The following is a 19308-nucleotide window of genomic DNA, read 5'->3' as shown; positions in this document are numbered from 1 at the left end:
TCTCCTGGATTTATTTATACAACATTAACCAAAATTAAAAAAAAAAAAAATAGTTACAGTATATTGGTATATGTTGATGTTATCGTCCAATATTTTATATTTTCACACAAAACAATGTGTTAATATTACACTTCTTATCTGACCCTGGGCAGTAAAGAAAAGAGGTTTATTTCCCAAAATGTCAAACTATTCCTTTAATAGTCAGGGTTTTTTTTTTTGTTTTTTAATGTCGAAAGCCTATTCGTGAACTAATCTGTTGGCAAATCTTGGTCCTTTTTAACGCTAAGTGTGTTTTTGACCGTCATGCCAGGGTTTAGAGAAAAAGAGTTTTAGACACAGAACAGCCATAGAAGTTAAACCTGGGTGCGACAAACAACTGGGATGAGCCTGACGAAGACTCCGGACATTCCTTCATTCCTGCTTTTTTTAATGGACATTTCAAAAATAAAGTCTCGGCGACAGCTTTCTCTTTTCTGCCACTGTACCCGTTGAGGTCAATATTCACGTGACGCCCCCACAAACATTGACGGCTCTCGGATCATCACTGGTACCGGCACACAGAGCCAGTGCGCTCAGTCGCTCAGAGCGGGGCGCTACTAACGTCAGGGTCAAGGGGTCCAATCCCCGAACAGGCCTTCATTCAAAAGTCACTTGCACATAAGCAAGTGTCTGCGCTAACAGATAATACCCACATAAGTTTATATGGATGCTTGTATAGGGTATCTAGCGCTTCTGCCATCTCTGCCCTCCACTTGCAAGTAAAGTATTCTCTTACATTAGCAGTTGCATGCAACTGTAAATCTGTTTTCATGCATGCAGAGAGCCAAGATTGGACTTGTTAGATATTATCAAAATGCGCATATCCGGTAGATTTAGACTCAGTTTAGTCCTCTAATGGTGTCACTTTCAGACAGCTGACAGGCAGACTAACTCAAAGTCTCGGTAAGCGTTGAGCCCGTAGGGAGGCTTGAATTTGCAAACTTTGAGTTGAGTTTACTTCCAAGTTGATCAAATCAGTTGGTGGATTCTTAAATTCCCAGCACTGGAGCTCTTTTTCCATTAAAATGGAGTTTTATCCGAGCGGTGAAGACCTACGGAAAAATGGCAAATGGACTGCACAGCGTTATAATGATATTTCTTGACTCGTTGGCAAAACGCAGCAGCAACACATGCGGCACACATGTCATGTAGACCGGAGTCCTGTGAGGCACAGAGAGCTGCGGCTGACGAGTAAAAGGAAACAAAGCATGCAAGCAAAAATAATTTAATGTATTTACAAGATAAAGCAGATGAGTGATGACAGAAATATGTTGCTAAGGGCACAAAAGGAATTCCTGGTATGACTGTATGTCGACATATTTACAATCCAGGTGTTTACATATGTCACACTAAAATACCAGCGCGCTACTCAATAACAAAATACTGCTTGGTAGAGTTTTGACGTATCATATTTCAGCTGGGGACTCGAGGTATAGAAATCATCTTTGTGGGTTTCTTGTTTCCTGCGTGAACGACAAAGCGCCCTCTTTGGCCTTTCGGTCCGACGCGGCCTCACTTCACAGCAGCACAGAGGTGTGGGCTGGTAAGGTTTTACACTGCCTCTTCAGCCTGTGTGTGCGAGTCCACTAAAGACGGCTATTATGCACTAATAGTGCTACGGTCTTGCCCCCCCCCGAGCTTTTGACTGTTACTTAAGAGCGAAAGAGGATGTGGCTGGGAGGGTGAGGTTGGATTCCTGGTCTCTGTCGGGTCTTGTTGGAGGATTCCAGCAAACTCCCCTCAGCCTGAGGATACGTGGAGGCGGATTCGAGTTACAACCACATAACGGTCTTCAAAGTCAGCTGACACCGAATAATTTGGATTTTCACACAATCCTTCCTGTGGGTAAAATCACCTGTGATGGATTGCTATACCTCTAGTGATCCCTTTGGGTTTAACCTAGCACCACTAAGTCATTAAATTCGTTTTTCAAGCAACAATGCCACTCATTTAATGGCTCCATGTTCTCAAATGTGAGGATTTCCTGCTTTTCCAGGACTTACAATATAGTAAATTAAATGATTTTGGTTTTGGGACTGTTGGTCTGTTGGCTCTTGGGCAATGTGATGGGCATTTTTTTGTTTTTTTTTGTTTTTCAATTTACAATTTTCTGATGTTTCATACGCCAAATGATTGAATGATTAATAGATAAAATGACTGTCAGGTTCATTGATAATGGGAATAATTGATTAATTATGATTTACTTTTGCACATAAAGTCTAAAAATGTGGGTCCTTTATACACAATAAGTCCAAAGACTTAAATATTGCCGTATATTTTTGTCCATATTGGGCAAAAAGTGAAGAGACGGGAATTTTAATTAGAAATACCAATAGACTGTAATAAAAGCCAGTGTTCATTAATTTTTCTCGTCCTCCTTTCTTCGTTATTTTGCTTACTCGTAAAACTATTTAATTGATCTTCTTTTATATTTCTTTTCTTTTCTTTATTGTTATATTACCTACGTATATATTTATTTTATTTTCCGGACATTTCTATTGGTTTATTTGCTCATTTCAGCGTTTGATCCTCCCTGTATTTATCTTTTATTACTAAACTTAGATTTCACCGTTCACGTCGTCAAGTGCGTCATCGCCCTTCGCCCCGCCCTCCGCCACCGATCACGTGACCGGTGTCATCACGGAAGTGCGCCGTGTCTTTGAATACATGGCGCCAGCAGCCGCCGCGGCTTCTCAGGTGACAGGTGAGCTGCATTTCCAGGCCCGGACACGACTCACCTCACTGTTTTCCCCGCTAAAGAACCGTCTACACATGTTGCTCGCTACTTTTAAGCTCGCTGGCTCGTTTGTGGGAACTCGCATGCGGGGCAAATCGCTAGTTAGTCTGCTAAGGCTAGCTTATGTTAGCTAAAGTAGCGGGACGCGTATTTGTCATTTGCTAAAATGGGTTTTTAACGTGTCGCTGTTTTTATTTTCAAATTTTTTTTTTTACTGGCGTTTCGTCATCCTGTCAGATCCCAAGGGATGCCAGCTTCGGAGCCGGTCCGCTTGGGTCGGAAACGCGCCCTGCCCCCCTGCCCAAACCCGCTTTTCCTCAAGTGGCTCACCGAGCTCCGCGACGAGGCGAGAGAGAGGGGACAGAAGATCCAGTACACCTATCAAAAGGTGAAGAGGAGGGCCCACTCACTTTATAGACCTTCTTAAAGAGCCGGAAGCAGCTCTGTCCATCATCAAAACTGAGAAGCTAAGTTACAGGAAAGCAGGGATGGTAAAGATTACGCTATATGGCCAAAAGTATGTGGACACCCCTGTGTACTGTGGGGTTGAAATCTTAATGCTATACAGTTGTACACTCACCAAGACCGTTATGAGGGGCAACTGTACGCCTGCTTGGTCATGCAGTCATCCAAGCAGCCAATCACGTGGCACCAGTGCAGTGTATAAAATCCCGCAGATGCAGGGCCCGGGGCTGCAGTCATGTCAACATGGACCAGAATCCCAAAGGGATGTTTCCGACATCTTGCGGAATCCAGGCCAGGAAGTATTGAGGCTGTTTTGGGAGCAAAAGGGCCAGTATTAGTACGGTGTTCCTAGTAAAGTGCTCGGTGAGTGTAGTTTAGACAGTGGTGTGCTTTTACCGTTTGTGTCAACACTTTTAAGGGAAGCACTTGCCTGAACCACAGCAACGATTTTCCCAGTTTGATGAAAAAAGCCCTTAACCTAACCTACATCTGTGAGATAAACCGGGACGCCGACTGCGAGCCAGGCGTTATCATCCAACACTATCGTTGGACATCACTGCTGCTGTGGCTGAATTGGATCAAATCCCTGAAGCCAGGTTCCAAAATCTGGTTTGAAAGTTTTCTTTTTCCAGAAGAATGGAGGCTGTTACCAATTTCCCTTGGTTTTGGAATGAGACGTTCAACAATAACACATGGGTCTGTTCAGACATCCACATATTTTTGGCCATATTTTTTACTTACCCAAACATATTCTTTCATTGGCTACATTGGATACAAATGAAATTTTAAATCATTTGGTAAGTTGAAAAATAAATAGGCATACAGCTGAAATTTGGTATTATTTGAAAGTCTAAAGACCTACTGTACAAAAATGACCTAAACAGTCAAAACAATCTTTAAAATGTCTTGACAAGTTTACAAATGGACAAAAAAAGGCAGTAACAAAACTCGTTTGCATTCCTAACATACTTGACAAATTCAATGTTGTGGAGAGACTGTAATGTAAAGAATAAACAATTTATGTGTATGTGTTTTTTATGTTTTATCAGGCCATCAGTTCTTTGAATAAATATCCACTACCGCTACAAAACGCCAGAGAGGCAAAGATCCTCCAAAGCTTTGGGGACGGGATCTGTAAAATACTGGATGAAAAACTACAAAGATACTTGAGTGAAAACGGTAAGTGATTGATTTTTGCATTAACTGACTGGTTGAACTGCATTTTAGATTGTTCTTGTCCAGATATGACTTTGCCAGGATCCAAGGCTGTTAAAATTTTTTTTTTTTTTTTTTAATGTTTTCAACCGTGTCTTTTTGTTACTTTATTTATTTGACAGCAGGATTACGCAAAAAGTACTGAGCTGAGTTGCACCAAACTTGGTGGAGGGATGGGGCAGGGGCCAGGGAAGAACCCATTCAATTCCAGGGCAGATCCTGATCATTTACTACTAATTTGACTCTTTTCTCTGAAGTCCGGTGTATGTTGTTTCTCATTGGCCTTGGCGGAGTTCTGCACTCTCTGAGTGCCATGCTAGTATTACCATTCGGCCATACAACCTGACAACCGTACGGTAACCATAGTGAGAGCCTGTAGAGAAATAAGAATCAAGTGGTAAACGGTTTCTCTAAAATACTAGATTAAGTACAGATATTATGTTGAGCATTAAAAAAAAATAGACTGATGGCTGCATGGATGGAAGGATAGACTATGTAAACTATAAGATGGGAAACTAGTTATTTTACAGAATTATGTTTTTTAATTCAATAACATTTTGTTTTATTTTATTTGCACATATAATGTATCAGCATAAAACCAGACAACGGAATAAAACGGATGTGACAGGAGAGGCCAAGAAACCACAGGCTTATAACCTGGACCTCCCCTCAACTTAAGACGGGGGAAAAACAACTCGTACAAATTTTAAAACATGATTTATCAAATACAGAAAATAATAAAGGACCATCAAAAATACACAGAAGGATCAAGAGAGTTCACAAATTAATAGACAATAATTACAATCAAACCAGTCATAAAAAGGAAAGAACCTACATATTTACAAGAATAAAGAAGAAAATAATTTACATCTTCAACAGCTGATTACACATCACGAATTGAATGTGATAACAATTTTTTTTGAAAATGTTTTCTACAGAGGGTGGACTTTTGATAATCTGCACTTTGGCATTTCATATCTGTATAAATGTATTCAGACAGGAGGAAATGTAGAAGGAATAAACAGAAATATATTTACCGAACTACAAAAATCACACTGTGTGCTGTCAAGGAGGAGGCGGATGGAGGGACAGGAACCAGGCAGAACAGGAAGAATAAGATATCGCGCTAAACCTAATGTGTCTGAAGCTTTTTATCTTATTGTTATCAGTTTACATGTGCAGCTACTGCATTTCCTCTGTCTTCACTTTTTGTCCTCACTACCTCTGCTCCAGGTCCAGACGCTCCTATACATTCGCTCCCTAAAGGAGCGCCCCCTCCCGGCAGATCGGACAACAACAGCCTGGCTCCGTCCAGAAAGGTAATGAAGGGAATGTGGGAGTTTGTCTCCATGTGTAAAGACACACCGATACGCAAATTGTAGAATTTTCAGACGGAGAAATTCATTGAAATTAATAAATCCTAGGAAGAAAATGCCTTTGAAAACTGTGAGGGAGTAGAATCTGCCTACGTTTGGGCAATGTTGTCAGAGTCAATCTAAACAATATTTTTTGACTGAATACCTGAGTCAAACGCGTGCGGACGAGTAAACTACAGGTACTCGCGCGCAGAGGAGCAGGTGTATTTGGGAGTTTTTATAAAAGGCCTTTTTTGGTTACATTCATTGTTCATGACAAATTAAAAAGAATGACGGGTCTTAATGAGGCTGAATATGATGACGAAGCCGGCAGAAACATTTGATGTTTATTAAATTCAACTAAAACAGTGTAAAAAAAGAAAAAGTCAGAAAATTGTTTAACTTAATTGTAATGCAGCCTTTAAGTGAAGGAAAACAGCTCTAAGTCTGTGCGGACAACGTGACGGTGTTATTGCGTGTTCCTCTAATCCTCGGATATCATACAGAAAATGCAAAACAAATGCAAATAACGCTACTTTTTCTATTCATTTGTGCATTTAATTGTTGTTATGGCTGACGGTAAAGTTAAAAGAATTGGTTGCTAATCAAAGAGTAGATGGATGCTAATATAAAAGCTTTTATGAAGAGGAAATTTTGAATTTTCATTTTGTGTTACTTCATTCAGCAATTAGAAGGAAGTAAATTGGATATGTGATCAGTGTGGATTACTTCAGTGACGTGTGATTGTGTTTTCCTGCGTGGTTCATCTTTCCATGTAGAAGAATGCTGCGGGGGATCAAGGGAAGGATAAAGGGGGAGGACGAGGAGGGAGGAAGAAGAGGGAGTACGTGCCTCAGAAGCGGTCTGGGGGCTATGCTGTGCTGCTCACCCTTTACAGACAGTCACAGGTACACCTTTCCCCATCACACTTAGCTGAGAAATATTTCCCAGTATTGCACTGTGGCCTTCGCTTTGTATCATTATTGTCATCTTTCTCTCCAGATCCCAGGTAGTAAAGGTTACATGTTTAAGATGGAGCTACAAGCTGAAGCTCAGCTTCTCTGTGATAAGTCTTTTAGTGTGGTAAGTAAAATATTTTTCATAACACAACAAATCCACAACCAACCCATTTGCTCACTTCTATCCCTGGTGTTGATCTTCCCGTATTTACTTTCTTGTGCAGTAGATTTATTTCAAAATGAACTCATTTACTAAGTTTCTCTTCCTCATTTTGTCGGCCTGCCTGTAGCCAGATCTAGGCAGTAAGTACACCGCCTGGTCTTCCGTCAGCACTCTGATCCAAAAGAACCTGGTGATAAAGACCCACAATCCTGCAAGGTACACAGGACGCACACACATTTCCTTTCGGTGTTGAGTTCACGTTGCTTGTGTCAAACACATCTAATTTGAAACAGGGAGTGGCTTTAATTGTGAAGCAGTTAGATGAGACATCATGTTTTGTCACAGGTGTTAGAACTGACTGCAGATGTTCGTCAAAAAAACGCCTACAGATCAAAACATGGTAACTGTCTGCATTTTTTACTTTTTCATTAATGGGAGTCTTGGTTGGCTGCACTGTGAACAGATACCATCACTGCTCCCACAGTTTTGGCCCCTGTACTATTTAAAGATATTTGCTCATACCACCAGTGACCGTGGGCGTCACCAAATCAACCAGGACTGAAATCGTAACTGGTAACTTTAACTTTTTAAATATACACAGTTGAACTCTCATTCGCTCTCTGCACTCCACCTCCGTGATGATGATGATGATCAGATGTGGTTGGCCAGTGAACTTCACACCTAAGTGGACTGCAGTTTTTCCAGATGGTTTTTGCCACAGTGCTGTACCTGGGCCAGGTGTTGCACACCGGAGCTTGTTTTCACTCTGTTGTCTGTCTCTCAGGTATTCTCTGACTGAAGAGGGTCTGGCTTTGGCTGAGCGACTGGAGTCAGCAGAGCATGGGACTACAGACGGGCCAGAGGGGGGCAGAGTGGAAGTTAGGAGTGAAGGAGAGGAGGCGGGGGAGGAAGGGGAAGAGGAAGGTGGTCCCGGGGTGGTGGATCTTACTGGTAGTGATGAAGATGAAGAGGAGAAGGAAGAGGACAGAATGCAGTGAGTAGACACTAAACAAGGGAAATCATCATATTCTGCTCGTCTTCCTGCTGGAACAGAACAAATGGTTTTCTCTTCACAGCCCCGCAAAGAGGTCGGCCTGTGTCTCCCAGCCAGGGCGTGAGGTGGATGGGATGGGTTTGGACTCTCAGACGAGAAGCACAAAGCCCAATGGAGGATGCCTTCTACCCGGAACCTATGAAATTATACTCTGTGTTGACTTCATTGAAACTACTGGGTAAGGGAACTGTCTGGGTATCCGTGTCACTCCAATAACTATGCAGTAATCGGTTATCGGCGCAGAGATTAGTTCGTCTAGAAAGCTGTATCCTCATCCTGAAAAGCTTTTGTCAGTGCACACACACATTTCATGACATGTTGATTTGTTCGTGCAGCGGCAGCAACCACCGTAAACAGGAGCTGGTCAAAGAGCTTCAGAGAAACGGAGTCAGCTTTGATGTCAGGAAACTAAACGTTGGGGACTTCCTGTGGGTGGCTCGGGAAAAGGTCGCACCCATTCCAGGTAACGCAAATGCACACGCACGGAGACAAAACTGGAGGAGAAATGTGTGTGAGAGAGAGAGAGAGAGAGCGAGTGAGAGAGCGAGAGAGAGAGAGAGAACAGACTCGGAATGATGCAGCTTGGTTTCAAGCAAGACTTTGCACTCGCTGTATCCCTTCAGATTTCTCTCCAAGACAACGTGTTTTCAGCATTTTTCCACCTAGCCTCCAAAGGAGGAGCACGACAGAAAAACATTTTTGGAAGCCGTTGCCGTGCAGTGTGTTGCATCATTTATTTGAAAAAGTCGAGAGAGACAGCAACTGAATCTGAACTGAAACTAATCATAGCTTCTCTGACTAAACTGTTGTTTTCATGTCAAGAATAGTGCTAAGGTGATTATATAATGTCAAGCCTATTTACCTCGCTTACGTTTCAAGTCATGTTTTCTAGCTCGCACCTTTTGATCTAAGTCTGAACGTAGGGTTTCTCTTGAGTGTCTTTTGTTCTAGAGTACAGGATCTGTGTCCAGGAGGTAGATGGAGCCATTGTTACACTACTGCTATCACTACATTTTAACATTTTTCTCTTCTCTTCTGTTCTGAGGCTGGAATAAAAAATAAAATAAAAAATACATTCCCATATTAAATCAGTATGCTTTTGGGGGCACACGGATTACAGTACCATGAAATGCAACAAGAACTATGTACAACTGTTGGAGCAATAAGTGATAAAAATGTCAGCCTGTACAGGTGGAGTTATTTAAAGCATTATTTAAAGCTTTTTGTAATGTGGCACAGATTCAGATCATCTGATAATGAGGGAGAGTTTGTTCCACAGTGTTGGAGATAAAACAGTGAAAGCATGATCTTTGTTTGTTTTGAGCCTGGATCGTGGAACTCTCAGCATTTGGCTGCTGGACCTTTTTTAGAGGTCAAACTGTGGAGGTTTTTTAAAACAATCAGCCGAACCTGAACTAAATTCTGAAATGAATAGGGAGCGAATGCACCTTGGTTTTGAAAAGTGCCTCGGAAATTAAGTTTACTTGCTTACGTGAGTCGTGAATGTCACCTGACGTTATCTGTGTGTTGCTCAACTATCCACATAAAAGTGTGAGAGTGAATTATAATCTCACTCTTTGTCTCCCTTCCCAGGTCAGTTGCGAGCCCCCGCAGGCAGGGAGCTGGTCCTTGATTACATTATCGAGAGGAAGAGGATCGACGACCTGTGTGGCAGCATCATCGACGGACGCTTCAGGGAACAGAAGGTCGGTTTGTTCTGCCTATTTTCCTTGTCAATAAAGCTACCAGTTATTTATTATAGTAAATTTCTCCATTAGAGCGTCAATAATAATGAAAAATTATAAATTACAAGTAGCAGAGTCCAACATGAAATCCTGAAATTTCTTCTTTTTTCTGATCAACAGCCATTAAAACCCCAAAATGTATGTAGTTAATAGTGATGAAATGGACAAAGTTTTGACATTTTAAGTAGAGTTAAAACAATTTGTCAAAAAAATTAATCAGCACCTACTTTGATAACTCATTAATCGGTCGATCGGTCATTTTTAAAGCCAAAATGTCAAGTATTTGCGTGTTCCTTCCTCTCCAATGTGAGGATTTCCTGTTTCTCTCTGATTTACATCTTTGCAAAATAAACAATTTGGGGTTTTTGAACTGCTGATCGGACAAAACACGACATTTGAATATTGTCACCATGAGCGCTTGGGAACCGCGATGGATGTTTTTTCTTACAGTTCCTCGACGGTTTGTAGACCAATCGACTAATCTATAAATCAGAAAAGTAATCCGCAGATAAATTGCCAGTGACAATAATCATAAATATCATCCCTACACTTAAGACGCTGTAACCAGCAAATGTTTGGCATTTGTACTTTATAAATGACTTGAAGGATTTGCGGATAATCGCGCTGTTGATAAATTTTCTGTCAATCAATCAGTAGTATCAGCAATGATCCTGACCCTTTTCTCTCTCTTTTAAAGTATGTTTTAAATAATAATACAAGTCTACCATTATGTTTTGGTTTTCTCAAAAAACTAAATTGGTGATATACTTTTTATTCGCCTCATCAGCTTGTGAAGGATGCATTTTTTTATTTTTTAAACTTGCAGTAAATCAATATCTTTTTTTTTTTTTTTTTTTTTTCTCGTCTCATTAGCCCTACTCGTGGTCTGACTTCTCCCCTTTTTCTCTCCCACTCTTCCCTCCATCAGTTTCGGCTGAAGAGGTGCGGTCTTCGTAGGCCCGTCTATCTGGTAGAAGAGTGTGGGACGGCTGCCTCCCACCTGAGTTTACCTGAAACTACACTGCAGCAGGCCATAGTCAACACACAGGTGCAAGCACACACAGTCCTACACTTACGTGTCCGTTTACTTTGGACTGCAGTAGAGCCTGACCAATATATGGGTCGATGCTGAACAACACTTGCTTAAAACAGATATTTGATTCAGAGCTGCAAAGATTAGTCAATTAATTGATCGACAGAAAATGAATCTGCAAGTATTTTGATGATGAATAATCATTTTACCAATATTTTAAGCTAAATTGTTAGATAATTGCTCTCAAATACGAGTATTTGATGCCCTTTCTTGTCACACATGATCCATCTATCCAGCCATTAGCTATACCGCTTAACCTTTGCGAGTCGCTGGCGTCAATCCCAGAAGACACTGGGCAAGAGGCGGGGCTGCACTCATCTACCACGGGGCCGACGCATAGAGAGACAAACAACCAGTCACGCTCACATTTACACCAACGGGCTCAACTCAGAGTTGCCAGATACCCCAACCTGCATGTCTTTGGACTGTGGGACAAGCCGGAGTACCCGGAGGAAACCCACTTAGGCATGGGAAGAACGTGCAAACTCCACACGGAAAGGCCCCGGCCGAACCGGGGTTCGAACCTTCTTGCTGTGAGGCGACAGCGCTAACCACTATACTACCGTGCCGCCCTGTCGCACTTGATAGTAAAAGTATTAATTTTTGGATTTTGGACTGTTGGTCAGACAGAACGAGACATTTTAAAACATCACCTTGGTCTGAGGGAAATTATAACTGATTTTTTTCCCACTGTTTTCTGTCATAGGCAAAAGGGTTAAACCAATTGAATCGAATGATAATTGGAAAATTAATCAATGGCAAGAGCTGGAATAGACACGTTTGTTGGCAAATATGCAAAAAATAATAATTTGTGGTATATAAATGTTATAAACTATATGTATTATATATATTTTATTCTGTTTTTCTTAACTCAAGTTATATACAGTTTTATTGTATTTTTTAAAATTATTATTTACTATAATGCAATTTCTATTGTTCAGAATATCCTGTTATTGGTAGTGTTACTGGTAGTTTTGATTCTGAGTAATAACGCAATTTATACATATCTTGCCAAAAAATAATAATGTTGTACGACTAATATTGTTTGTTTTATTAAAAAAAGAAAACTCAATAATATTGGCAGATATATTGTTATTAGATATTTTTTACACTTGCAAGTCAATGTGAGTATCTGGTTAAAAAAATCCAGAATCAGTCAGGCTCTAGACTATGCTAGAACACGCTAAATCTCCATACACAAATACACGCAAGAAAGCTGTGGTCACTTACTCCCCATACTGCTATTGGCTCAAACACGCTACAAACAACAGTTGTGGGAAGAGATTGTTGATGATTTGTGGATGTAAATTTGTCTGCGTGATTTATTTTAAGTGTGTGTGTGTGTGTGTGTGTGTGTGTGTGTGTGTGTGTGTGTGTGTGTGTGTGTGTGTCATTTGTGTGGGTTTATGTGACAGGTGGTTGATGGCTTCTTTGTGAAGAGAGTCCAGGATGTGAGGGAGTCTGCGGCCTACCTCACCGTCATGACCCGATACCTGACTAAACTGTACCAGGTGACACACGCACACACATTTCCGTTTTTTGTCATGGACCACTTTAACACAGCAAAGGGAAACGCATCTGTTTTATTTTATTTTTTAAGATTTCAAAGCTTTGTATAAACAGAGCTGCAGATAGCTTCATGGAAACTTGTGATGACCCAAGGCCTAATGCTTAAGAGATTTAATAGGTTGAAAAGTTGCTAATGTGACTTTTACACCAGCATCTCTCCTGTCTGTTATTTCCTTTTCATTCCTTCTTGGTTTCCTTTTTGTTTTGTTTTGTCCTTTCCTCTTTTTTTCATTGAAAGCCAACTCATGGGTCCAGAAATAAACTCCCTAATTTGATTTTTTATTTTTTATTTTTTATTTTTTATTTTTTTTTTTTTTTCCTCCTCCTCTCACACTTAGACCGAGTCACCCTTAATAGACACACTGTGCCGTTAGTAAGCAGGGAAGTTTCCGCAGAGGTTATTTCACAGAGCAGGATCCACTAAGCTTGATGACTTTGAAAAGGATTAAAAAAAATATTTCCTGAAATTTGTTCTGAGTCCTGTCTTAAAAGATGAGCTGGTTTTAGTGTAAAGAAATCCCATGAAAAGACCCAAACCAAAAATGCTTTAGTCCGTCTCTCAGTGCTCTCTGACTAACCCTAACCCCTTGAGCCAATACTTGTTAGTAGGATCATTATCATCTTTTTCACTGTCACGACACCGCTTTGTGATACACCAGCCAGATAACACCGAACCAGGATCACTGACTCGCCTCCTCCTTAACTGTGACTTATGCCTCACACTTTTTTTTCTTTATCTCAGAACCGTACGCTGATCTGTCGCTCCAGAGAGCTGGAGGGTGATGAAGGGAGTGATGAGGAGGAAAGAGGGATCCCCTCCTGCTCGCTCATTTCTTTTGCCGAATTCAACCATGGGGCAGTTAAAAACAAGGTGTGGTTGTGTGCGTCCGTAATCCCTCACTGAGTACATTTTTGGCAACGCCCTTTGTTAGAGGTCTGTTTGTGAATATGTAAATCCCTGTTTCACTCTTTTCCCTTCTAGTGTCAGACAGTGAGAGAGGTGTTTGCCAGGCAGTTGATGCAGATTAGCGGTTTGTCTGGAGACAAGGCAGCAGCTATACTGGAGCAGTACAGCACTCCCTACAGGTAACTCTCACACACACATTGTACACATTTCACTCACACACCAAGAGTGTTTACTCATTCCCTCACTCTATTTTCCCGGTGAGTTTTTGTAGATCTTTCCCCCCGGTGCAACAGGAAAGGGATTTGCTCATGATGTTGCGCGGCTGCAACACAGGTTTATTTAGAATAAATAGAATAAAGGAACTGGAAGCATCTTCAGAAAGTCACTGAAGAAAAGATGTAACATTTTGACAGATGATGGGAGTTTGGCGCAGAAAGACGCCAGAACTGAGCACGTGACATCAAACACAACTCAGTGCTGTAAAATCCCATGAGATGAGCCCAAACTTTGGACTTTGAAATGCAGATTATGTTTCGTAGCCCCAGGTGTACTCCACATTCACGAGAGATTGTGTGACTTTTGATTGTGTGTGCATACATATTTAGACACACTCACTCTCACGTATACGAGACCAGGCTGACCATGGCACCGTTAAGAAAGAACACTATTAATGAGTAACATGGCTCCGAGCTGCTGTAAGAGATGGAGTGTCATTTACATTTTTTTAATCTTCCTGCCCCTCTCCTCTCTCAATCCCAGTCTTCTGACCGCCTATGAACAGTGTGCAAGTGAAGCAGAGAAAGAGAAACTCCTCTCTTCCGTCCGATACGGGAAGCTCAAAAGGTTTGTGGAGTGTGCAGGCGTTTGACTTGAAACTTAACTGAAAATTTGATTCATGGTTGAAAAATACACATTTATGTTTTGAATGGCCTTTTTGGTACAAAAAAAGAACATTGTCATATGTCAGCATTGTCCAGTGTAAACCTTGCAACTCCAATGTTGATCCTATTCATGTTAACTTCATTTAAAGGTTCACCTGTGAATTCTTCCTCCGACTAACAAATATTGACGAAAATGTTGAAAAATGCCCCATTTCATAATGTTGAGGAAAGTTATTTATAAAAAAAAAATAATCCGGGATCGGCCCTGGTTCATGGCCCATCCCTCCACCAAGTTTAGTGCAAATCGGTTCAGTACTTTTTGCGTAATCCTGCAGACAAACAAACAAACCAACCAACCAACAGACAGACACAGGTGAAAACAAAACCTCCTTGGCAGAGGTAATGAGATAAAACAAGTCAAAAAAGCTACGTAATGACAGTACCAGGAGCAACTGCAAATAGTTAATGTTTTTTATTTATTTTTTGTTTTTGTTTTTCAGAAACCTGGGCCCAGCTCTGAGCAGAACAGTTTATCAACTGTACTGTACACAAGGAACACTGTCATAAATGCACACAGTCACAGATGAACACTTTGTGGCACTCGTTCAGATATTTTCTGTCTCAAAGATGGATGCAAACTCAAGCTCGCTCACCTTGTACTGTGATTACATTTAGTCCTGAATTTTCAGTTCCTCATTTGCTTGAACAGAATTACTTTAAGAATGGTTGCCTACATGTATATGTAAGCGTAAAGATGCTGCTATATTTGGATAACTTTAAAATATTCCTAAAGAAAACTTGTACAATTTCACAAATTTATCCTGATACTGGATCAATAAAGTTTTTACTTTGAATAATATTCTGTTGTTTAAATCCAAATGTTAAGTCATCAGATTAATTTTTTTTCAGGTTAAGAACTGTATTAACCGTAACACTAGACTGGCAAGGCTGGATTACCAACTGGGCAAAGTTGGCAACTGTCCTGGGGCCCCAGACCCCGTGGGGTACCAAAAGCTCCAGGTCTGGTACATGTCAAGTGTTTTTCGTCATTTAATTGATTGTAATATTGTTGCCTGAGAGGTGATGAGCATTCAGGGCAACTCCTCGCCCTGCCTTCTGTAATTCAATTGGTATTCATTAGAGGCCATGTCTTGTATTCAGGCCAGCCATAGACTTGCAGGAAATGTGGCTCCTAGATACACTTAACCACAAATTGTGATACAGCCCATGGCAAGAACTTCAAAGGTAACGACCCTGCTGCTAAGGTCTGTTCGCAACCCTTGAGATGCAACCTCTGCTCTTCTTCTGCCCACAACTACAGGACCTGTCTAGAATCATATGCAAACAGAACTTGACAGTTTATGCCTGAACCCCAAGGAGAAAACACAGCTGGTTTAGAAGGGCAGCCAGATAACGGCGTCCAGATCAAGAGCAAGCTAATGAGTACCAGCTGGGATCCACTGAACAGGACCGATGAGACATGCTTGGTCAGGTTAGGCCACAGAGCGAAGGGGACCAACAAGGTGCAGTTCCACCTTCAGTAAAACACACACCCATACAAGAGCAGCCAACCAGGGACCACACAGTAGAGGCACTCATTCAGAGAGACCGGAGTGAAGATTCAACGATTACGCCAGAGTTCAGCACAGCGATCCCACTGACATCCAGCTCCAACCGAAAACTACACGTAGTTAGGGAGATCCGGCCAACCACTTTTTCTATGACCGTCAATGCAATGTCGGGTAAAGATTGTCAAGACCTTCAGGACCTGATGTTTGCAGACCTTTCACCAGAAGCAAGAAACTCAACTCCAGATGTGTTCACAGAGTATCTCCCTGCAGTTGATGGAAGGAGAACACCCGCCCCTGACAATTCACCTACGTTGTCCCGCGAACGGTCACAGAAAACAACAACAACAATCGTCAACAATTGTCCACCAGTAGTCCAGATGGAGAGGGTTGGCCAAGCCCCCCCGTCAAACTTTTCCCCTTTCCTGGACTCTCAGTGTTTACCAGGAAAAAAAAAAAAGGTAAGAAGGTAAAAATACCTAGAGGGAATTGATGATTAAGTTCTGAGCAATCGTCTCCCCTTATAATTTATCATGCCACCCCTGGAAGTGCTCACCATAAACCCCAGAGGCCTGAATGACCCTATAAAATGGTAGTCTGTTATCAACTTTTACATAGTGGTGGTGGGGTGGTTTTCTCTTACAAGACCGCTCTATTCCCTAATTATTTAAAATTAAAGACTATTAAACTAATTCTACTGAAAAGCTAACGCTAACTAGCCAAGCATAGATACCCTTTACAATGCCCAAACATAGACTGTCCAATCCTAAGAAGCAGAGTTTGGCTAAGAGGCCCTCAAACTTCAAACCCATCTTTTCCCTGAATTTCACTGTTTCTGTAGTTAGTGCCCTCCGCCTTTTTGTAAGGCAGGTGGGGCCCCATACCTCTCCAGTAAGGCACATTAATATTTCATGTCAATGAAAATATTTGGTATGTGCGCTATTTGGACGACACATTTATGAATTTTGTTGTGACGTGTTTCACAATAACGTACCTTTTACTGCAGCACTTCTGAACAAGAATATTATAAATTAAAGAACTTGAAGCCCTTTGAGACTTTTATTGCACACTTATGGGACTGAAACTATAGTGTGAAATCAGTAAGGTGTTGCAGTGCTTTGGACCCAGTTTTGAAGAGCTGCTTCACACTCTTCTGAAAACCACCAGTGGTCACTGCGCTTGCTGAGTTTGATGCCCCAAAGATTTATTCGGCAGAAACGCAAAGAAAGCCCCAAAACTATCTATGCCAATCAATTTAATATGATATGATTTACAGCGTCTCTTGAGGGCCACGAGTTTCCTAGCAGGTAGCAAACTTAAAAATTGGAGGCTATATCCCAAAAATAGAATTAACTTAAAAACTTTAGCGGATGGGGAGAAGCAGAGCTGCGACAATTGGTCGATCAAAAGTAAATTAATCGGCACTGATTTTGATAATCGGTTAATTGTTTCATCAACATTGCAAAACATTTGCTGGTTTCAGCTTCTCAAATGTGAGAATCTGCTTCTTTTGTTTGTCATATATATAATAATCAGAGAAGCATCTTCGGGGTTTTGGACTGCTGATCGGACAAAACAAGCAATCTGAAGATATCGCTTTGGGCTCTGGGAAATTGTAATTTTTCACTTTTAAAAAAAATATTTATATACTAAATTATTAATCCAGGAAATAACTGTCAGATTAATAATTTTCTTAAAAGCCGGTTTTTTTTAACTGATAGCACCTATAATCAAGTTCCTTTCTGAAATTAGCGTCAATGTGCACACTTCTCCTTCTATGTGACACACACCACAGAATCCGGCGGCGTCCATCCAAGTGGAATATGAACGCTTTGGTGAACTGCTTCACACTCAGTTCTGGGGCTCATGTCCAGACTAACACTGAATGAATCCACGAATAGAGTGAGTGAATTAACATTAACAAGCAACAAATCTTTATCCGCTTGATACTTATGTTTATACCATTAGCATTTTTGGTGCTTTACAAGCTTTAAAGGACCATATTTGTGTAAACTTACCATTATAGCAAACCAGTTTTTTTTTTTTTTTAGAAATGTAAAGTTGTCTTTTCTACTATTCTGGGCACCAATTAGTTGCCGTATGATACAAGAATCGATTAGCCGACCGCTGAAACTAGTTTGAGTTGTGTGATCCATCGTTGTGAACATCACGTCAGCATTATTTTGTCAACGTTACGGTATTAGAAAGATGACGCAGTGCAGACTGTCAAGTCGACTGCAACACCACCGTTCAATGACAGAGCGAGACCGGCAAACTTAATGCAAACTTGATGTTTATTGTGACGAATTACTCAACTTGAGCAAGTTTCAAGGCTTTAAATGATTTTTCACATCATCCTGGACAACGAATGGAACACGGAAACAGATGGCTGCCTGAAACAACAGGAAATATCCATTCAAAACATCGAAAACTTGCATTTGAAAATGGTCAGCAAAAATGTTAAAATGATTTGTAACGAAAGAAATATAACTTGCAAACACACTGGTATTGTCCTTTTTTAATATTCAACATGTAAAGTTTATGCAGCTAATGAATTCAAACGTTTAACTTGATCCAGCTGTGAGAGTAAATGGTTGCGATTCACCAGTGCATTGTTCTGATACATTTCTTAACCTGTGTTTACGTTGCAGAGGCTGAAATGAGGATTATAACCCTGCATAGGAAAGACACCGGCCACTGTGAGTATTCTTCTTGGCCAAACACAGACGACGCAACATCATGTCAGTATTTCTTGTGCAGTGATACCAGAGTTTAATCTGAGCAAATCTTTTAAGGACCTGCAACAATAGATGTCAGATTTTCTTGTCAGTCCCTTAGATTCCATAGGATACAGCTCAGATATTCAACTGTCAATCAACCATAGAGGCAGAAATATTGATTTAGGCACTAACACCAGCCTCAATAGTCTTTACTATCGAAATTGCCCATGAAACTGGGAAATGAAGAAAAACCATCACATTATTTGATGCAAAAATTGTACAAAACAACCGACGTAACATTATGGTGGATTTTTAAAATTAATTTAATTGTAACTAATTGACAGTGACACCATTTTCATTCTTTTGCCTCTGTTCACCACCACAATGGATTTGAAACAAAGGTATCTAGATGTGACTGAAGTGTAGACTTTCAGCTTTAATTCAAGGTGTTTAACAAGAATATCACAGTAACCATTTACAAATTACAGCCATTTTGATGCGGTCCCTCATTTTCAGAGGCTCAAAAGTAATTGGACAAACCATCATAATTATAATATAAGGATTATTTTTAATGCTTGGATGACAATCCTTTCCAGTCAATGACTGCCCCGAAGTCTGGAACCCAGGGACATCACCAAATGCTGCGTTTACTACTTTGATATGCTTTGTCGGGCCTTCGCTGCAGCCGCCTTCCAGGCCTTTTGGCGTTGCTGAGCTCGCCAGTGCGTTCCTTCTTCTTAAGAATGTACCAACTTGTTGATATGGCCTCTCCTAAAGTTGCTGCCATCTGTCTGATAAGATTTATTTTATTTTTTCTTCAGTTTCAGTTGCGTCAACA

At 40.9% G+C, this 19308-nt stretch overlaps 1 protein-coding gene across 2 annotated transcripts; it reads left to right on the top strand.

The window, feature by feature from the left end:
• Positions 1–2626: 2626 nt before the first annotated feature.
• Positions 2627–15041, top strand: mus81 (MUS81 structure-specific endonuclease subunit). Of its 2 annotated transcripts, XM_040140333.1 has the most exons (17): positions 2627–2743; positions 3014–3164; positions 4291–4420; positions 5690–5775; positions 6591–6719; positions 6814–6894; positions 7061–7149; positions 7718–7927; positions 8010–8165; positions 8323–8450; positions 9581–9693; positions 10661–10780; positions 12241–12336; positions 13137–13265; positions 13377–13480; positions 14061–14144; positions 14683–15041. In XM_040140333.1, exons 2-17 carry the CDS (start codon positions 3024–3026, stop codon positions 14747–14749), a joined length of 1863 nt encoding a protein of 620 aa, XP_039996267.1. In that variant the 5' UTR covers positions 2627–2743; positions 3014–3023; the 3' UTR covers positions 14750–15041. The 2 variants fall into 2 exon arrangements, with proteins under 2 accessions (XP_039996267.1, XP_039996268.1); XM_040140334.1 differs by lacking the exons at positions 2627–2743; positions 3014–3164 and adding an exon at positions 3495–3937.
• The last annotated feature ends 4267 nt before the right edge of the window (positions 15042–19308 follow it).

The sequence above is a fragment of the Xiphias gladius genome, chromosome 12 (assembly GCF_016859285.1).
Source record: "Xiphias gladius isolate SHS-SW01 ecotype Sanya breed wild chromosome 12, ASM1685928v1, whole genome shotgun sequence".
In the NCBI taxonomy this organism is placed as follows: domain Eukaryota; kingdom Metazoa; phylum Chordata; class Actinopteri; order Istiophoriformes; family Xiphiidae; genus Xiphias; species Xiphias gladius.
The sequence above is the reverse complement of the archived record's forward strand: the minus strand, read 5'-3'. Positions and strand labels throughout refer to the sequence as shown.

Bases quoted from the DNA above. Each gene is read 5' to 3' on its own strand.
- mus81 (XM_040140333.1), top strand. From the start codon at position 3,024: ATGCCAGCTTCGGAGCCGGTCCGCTTGGGTCGGAAACGCGCCCTGCCC. The intron at 7,928-8,009 runs GTGAGTAGACAC...TTCTCTTCACAG, and splicing joins AAGGAAGAGGACAGAATGCA to CCCCGCAAAGAGGTCGGCCT. The intron at 13,481-14,060 runs GTAACTCTCACA...TCTCAATCCCAG, and splicing joins CAGTACAGCACTCCCTACAG to TCTTCTGACCGCCTATGAAC.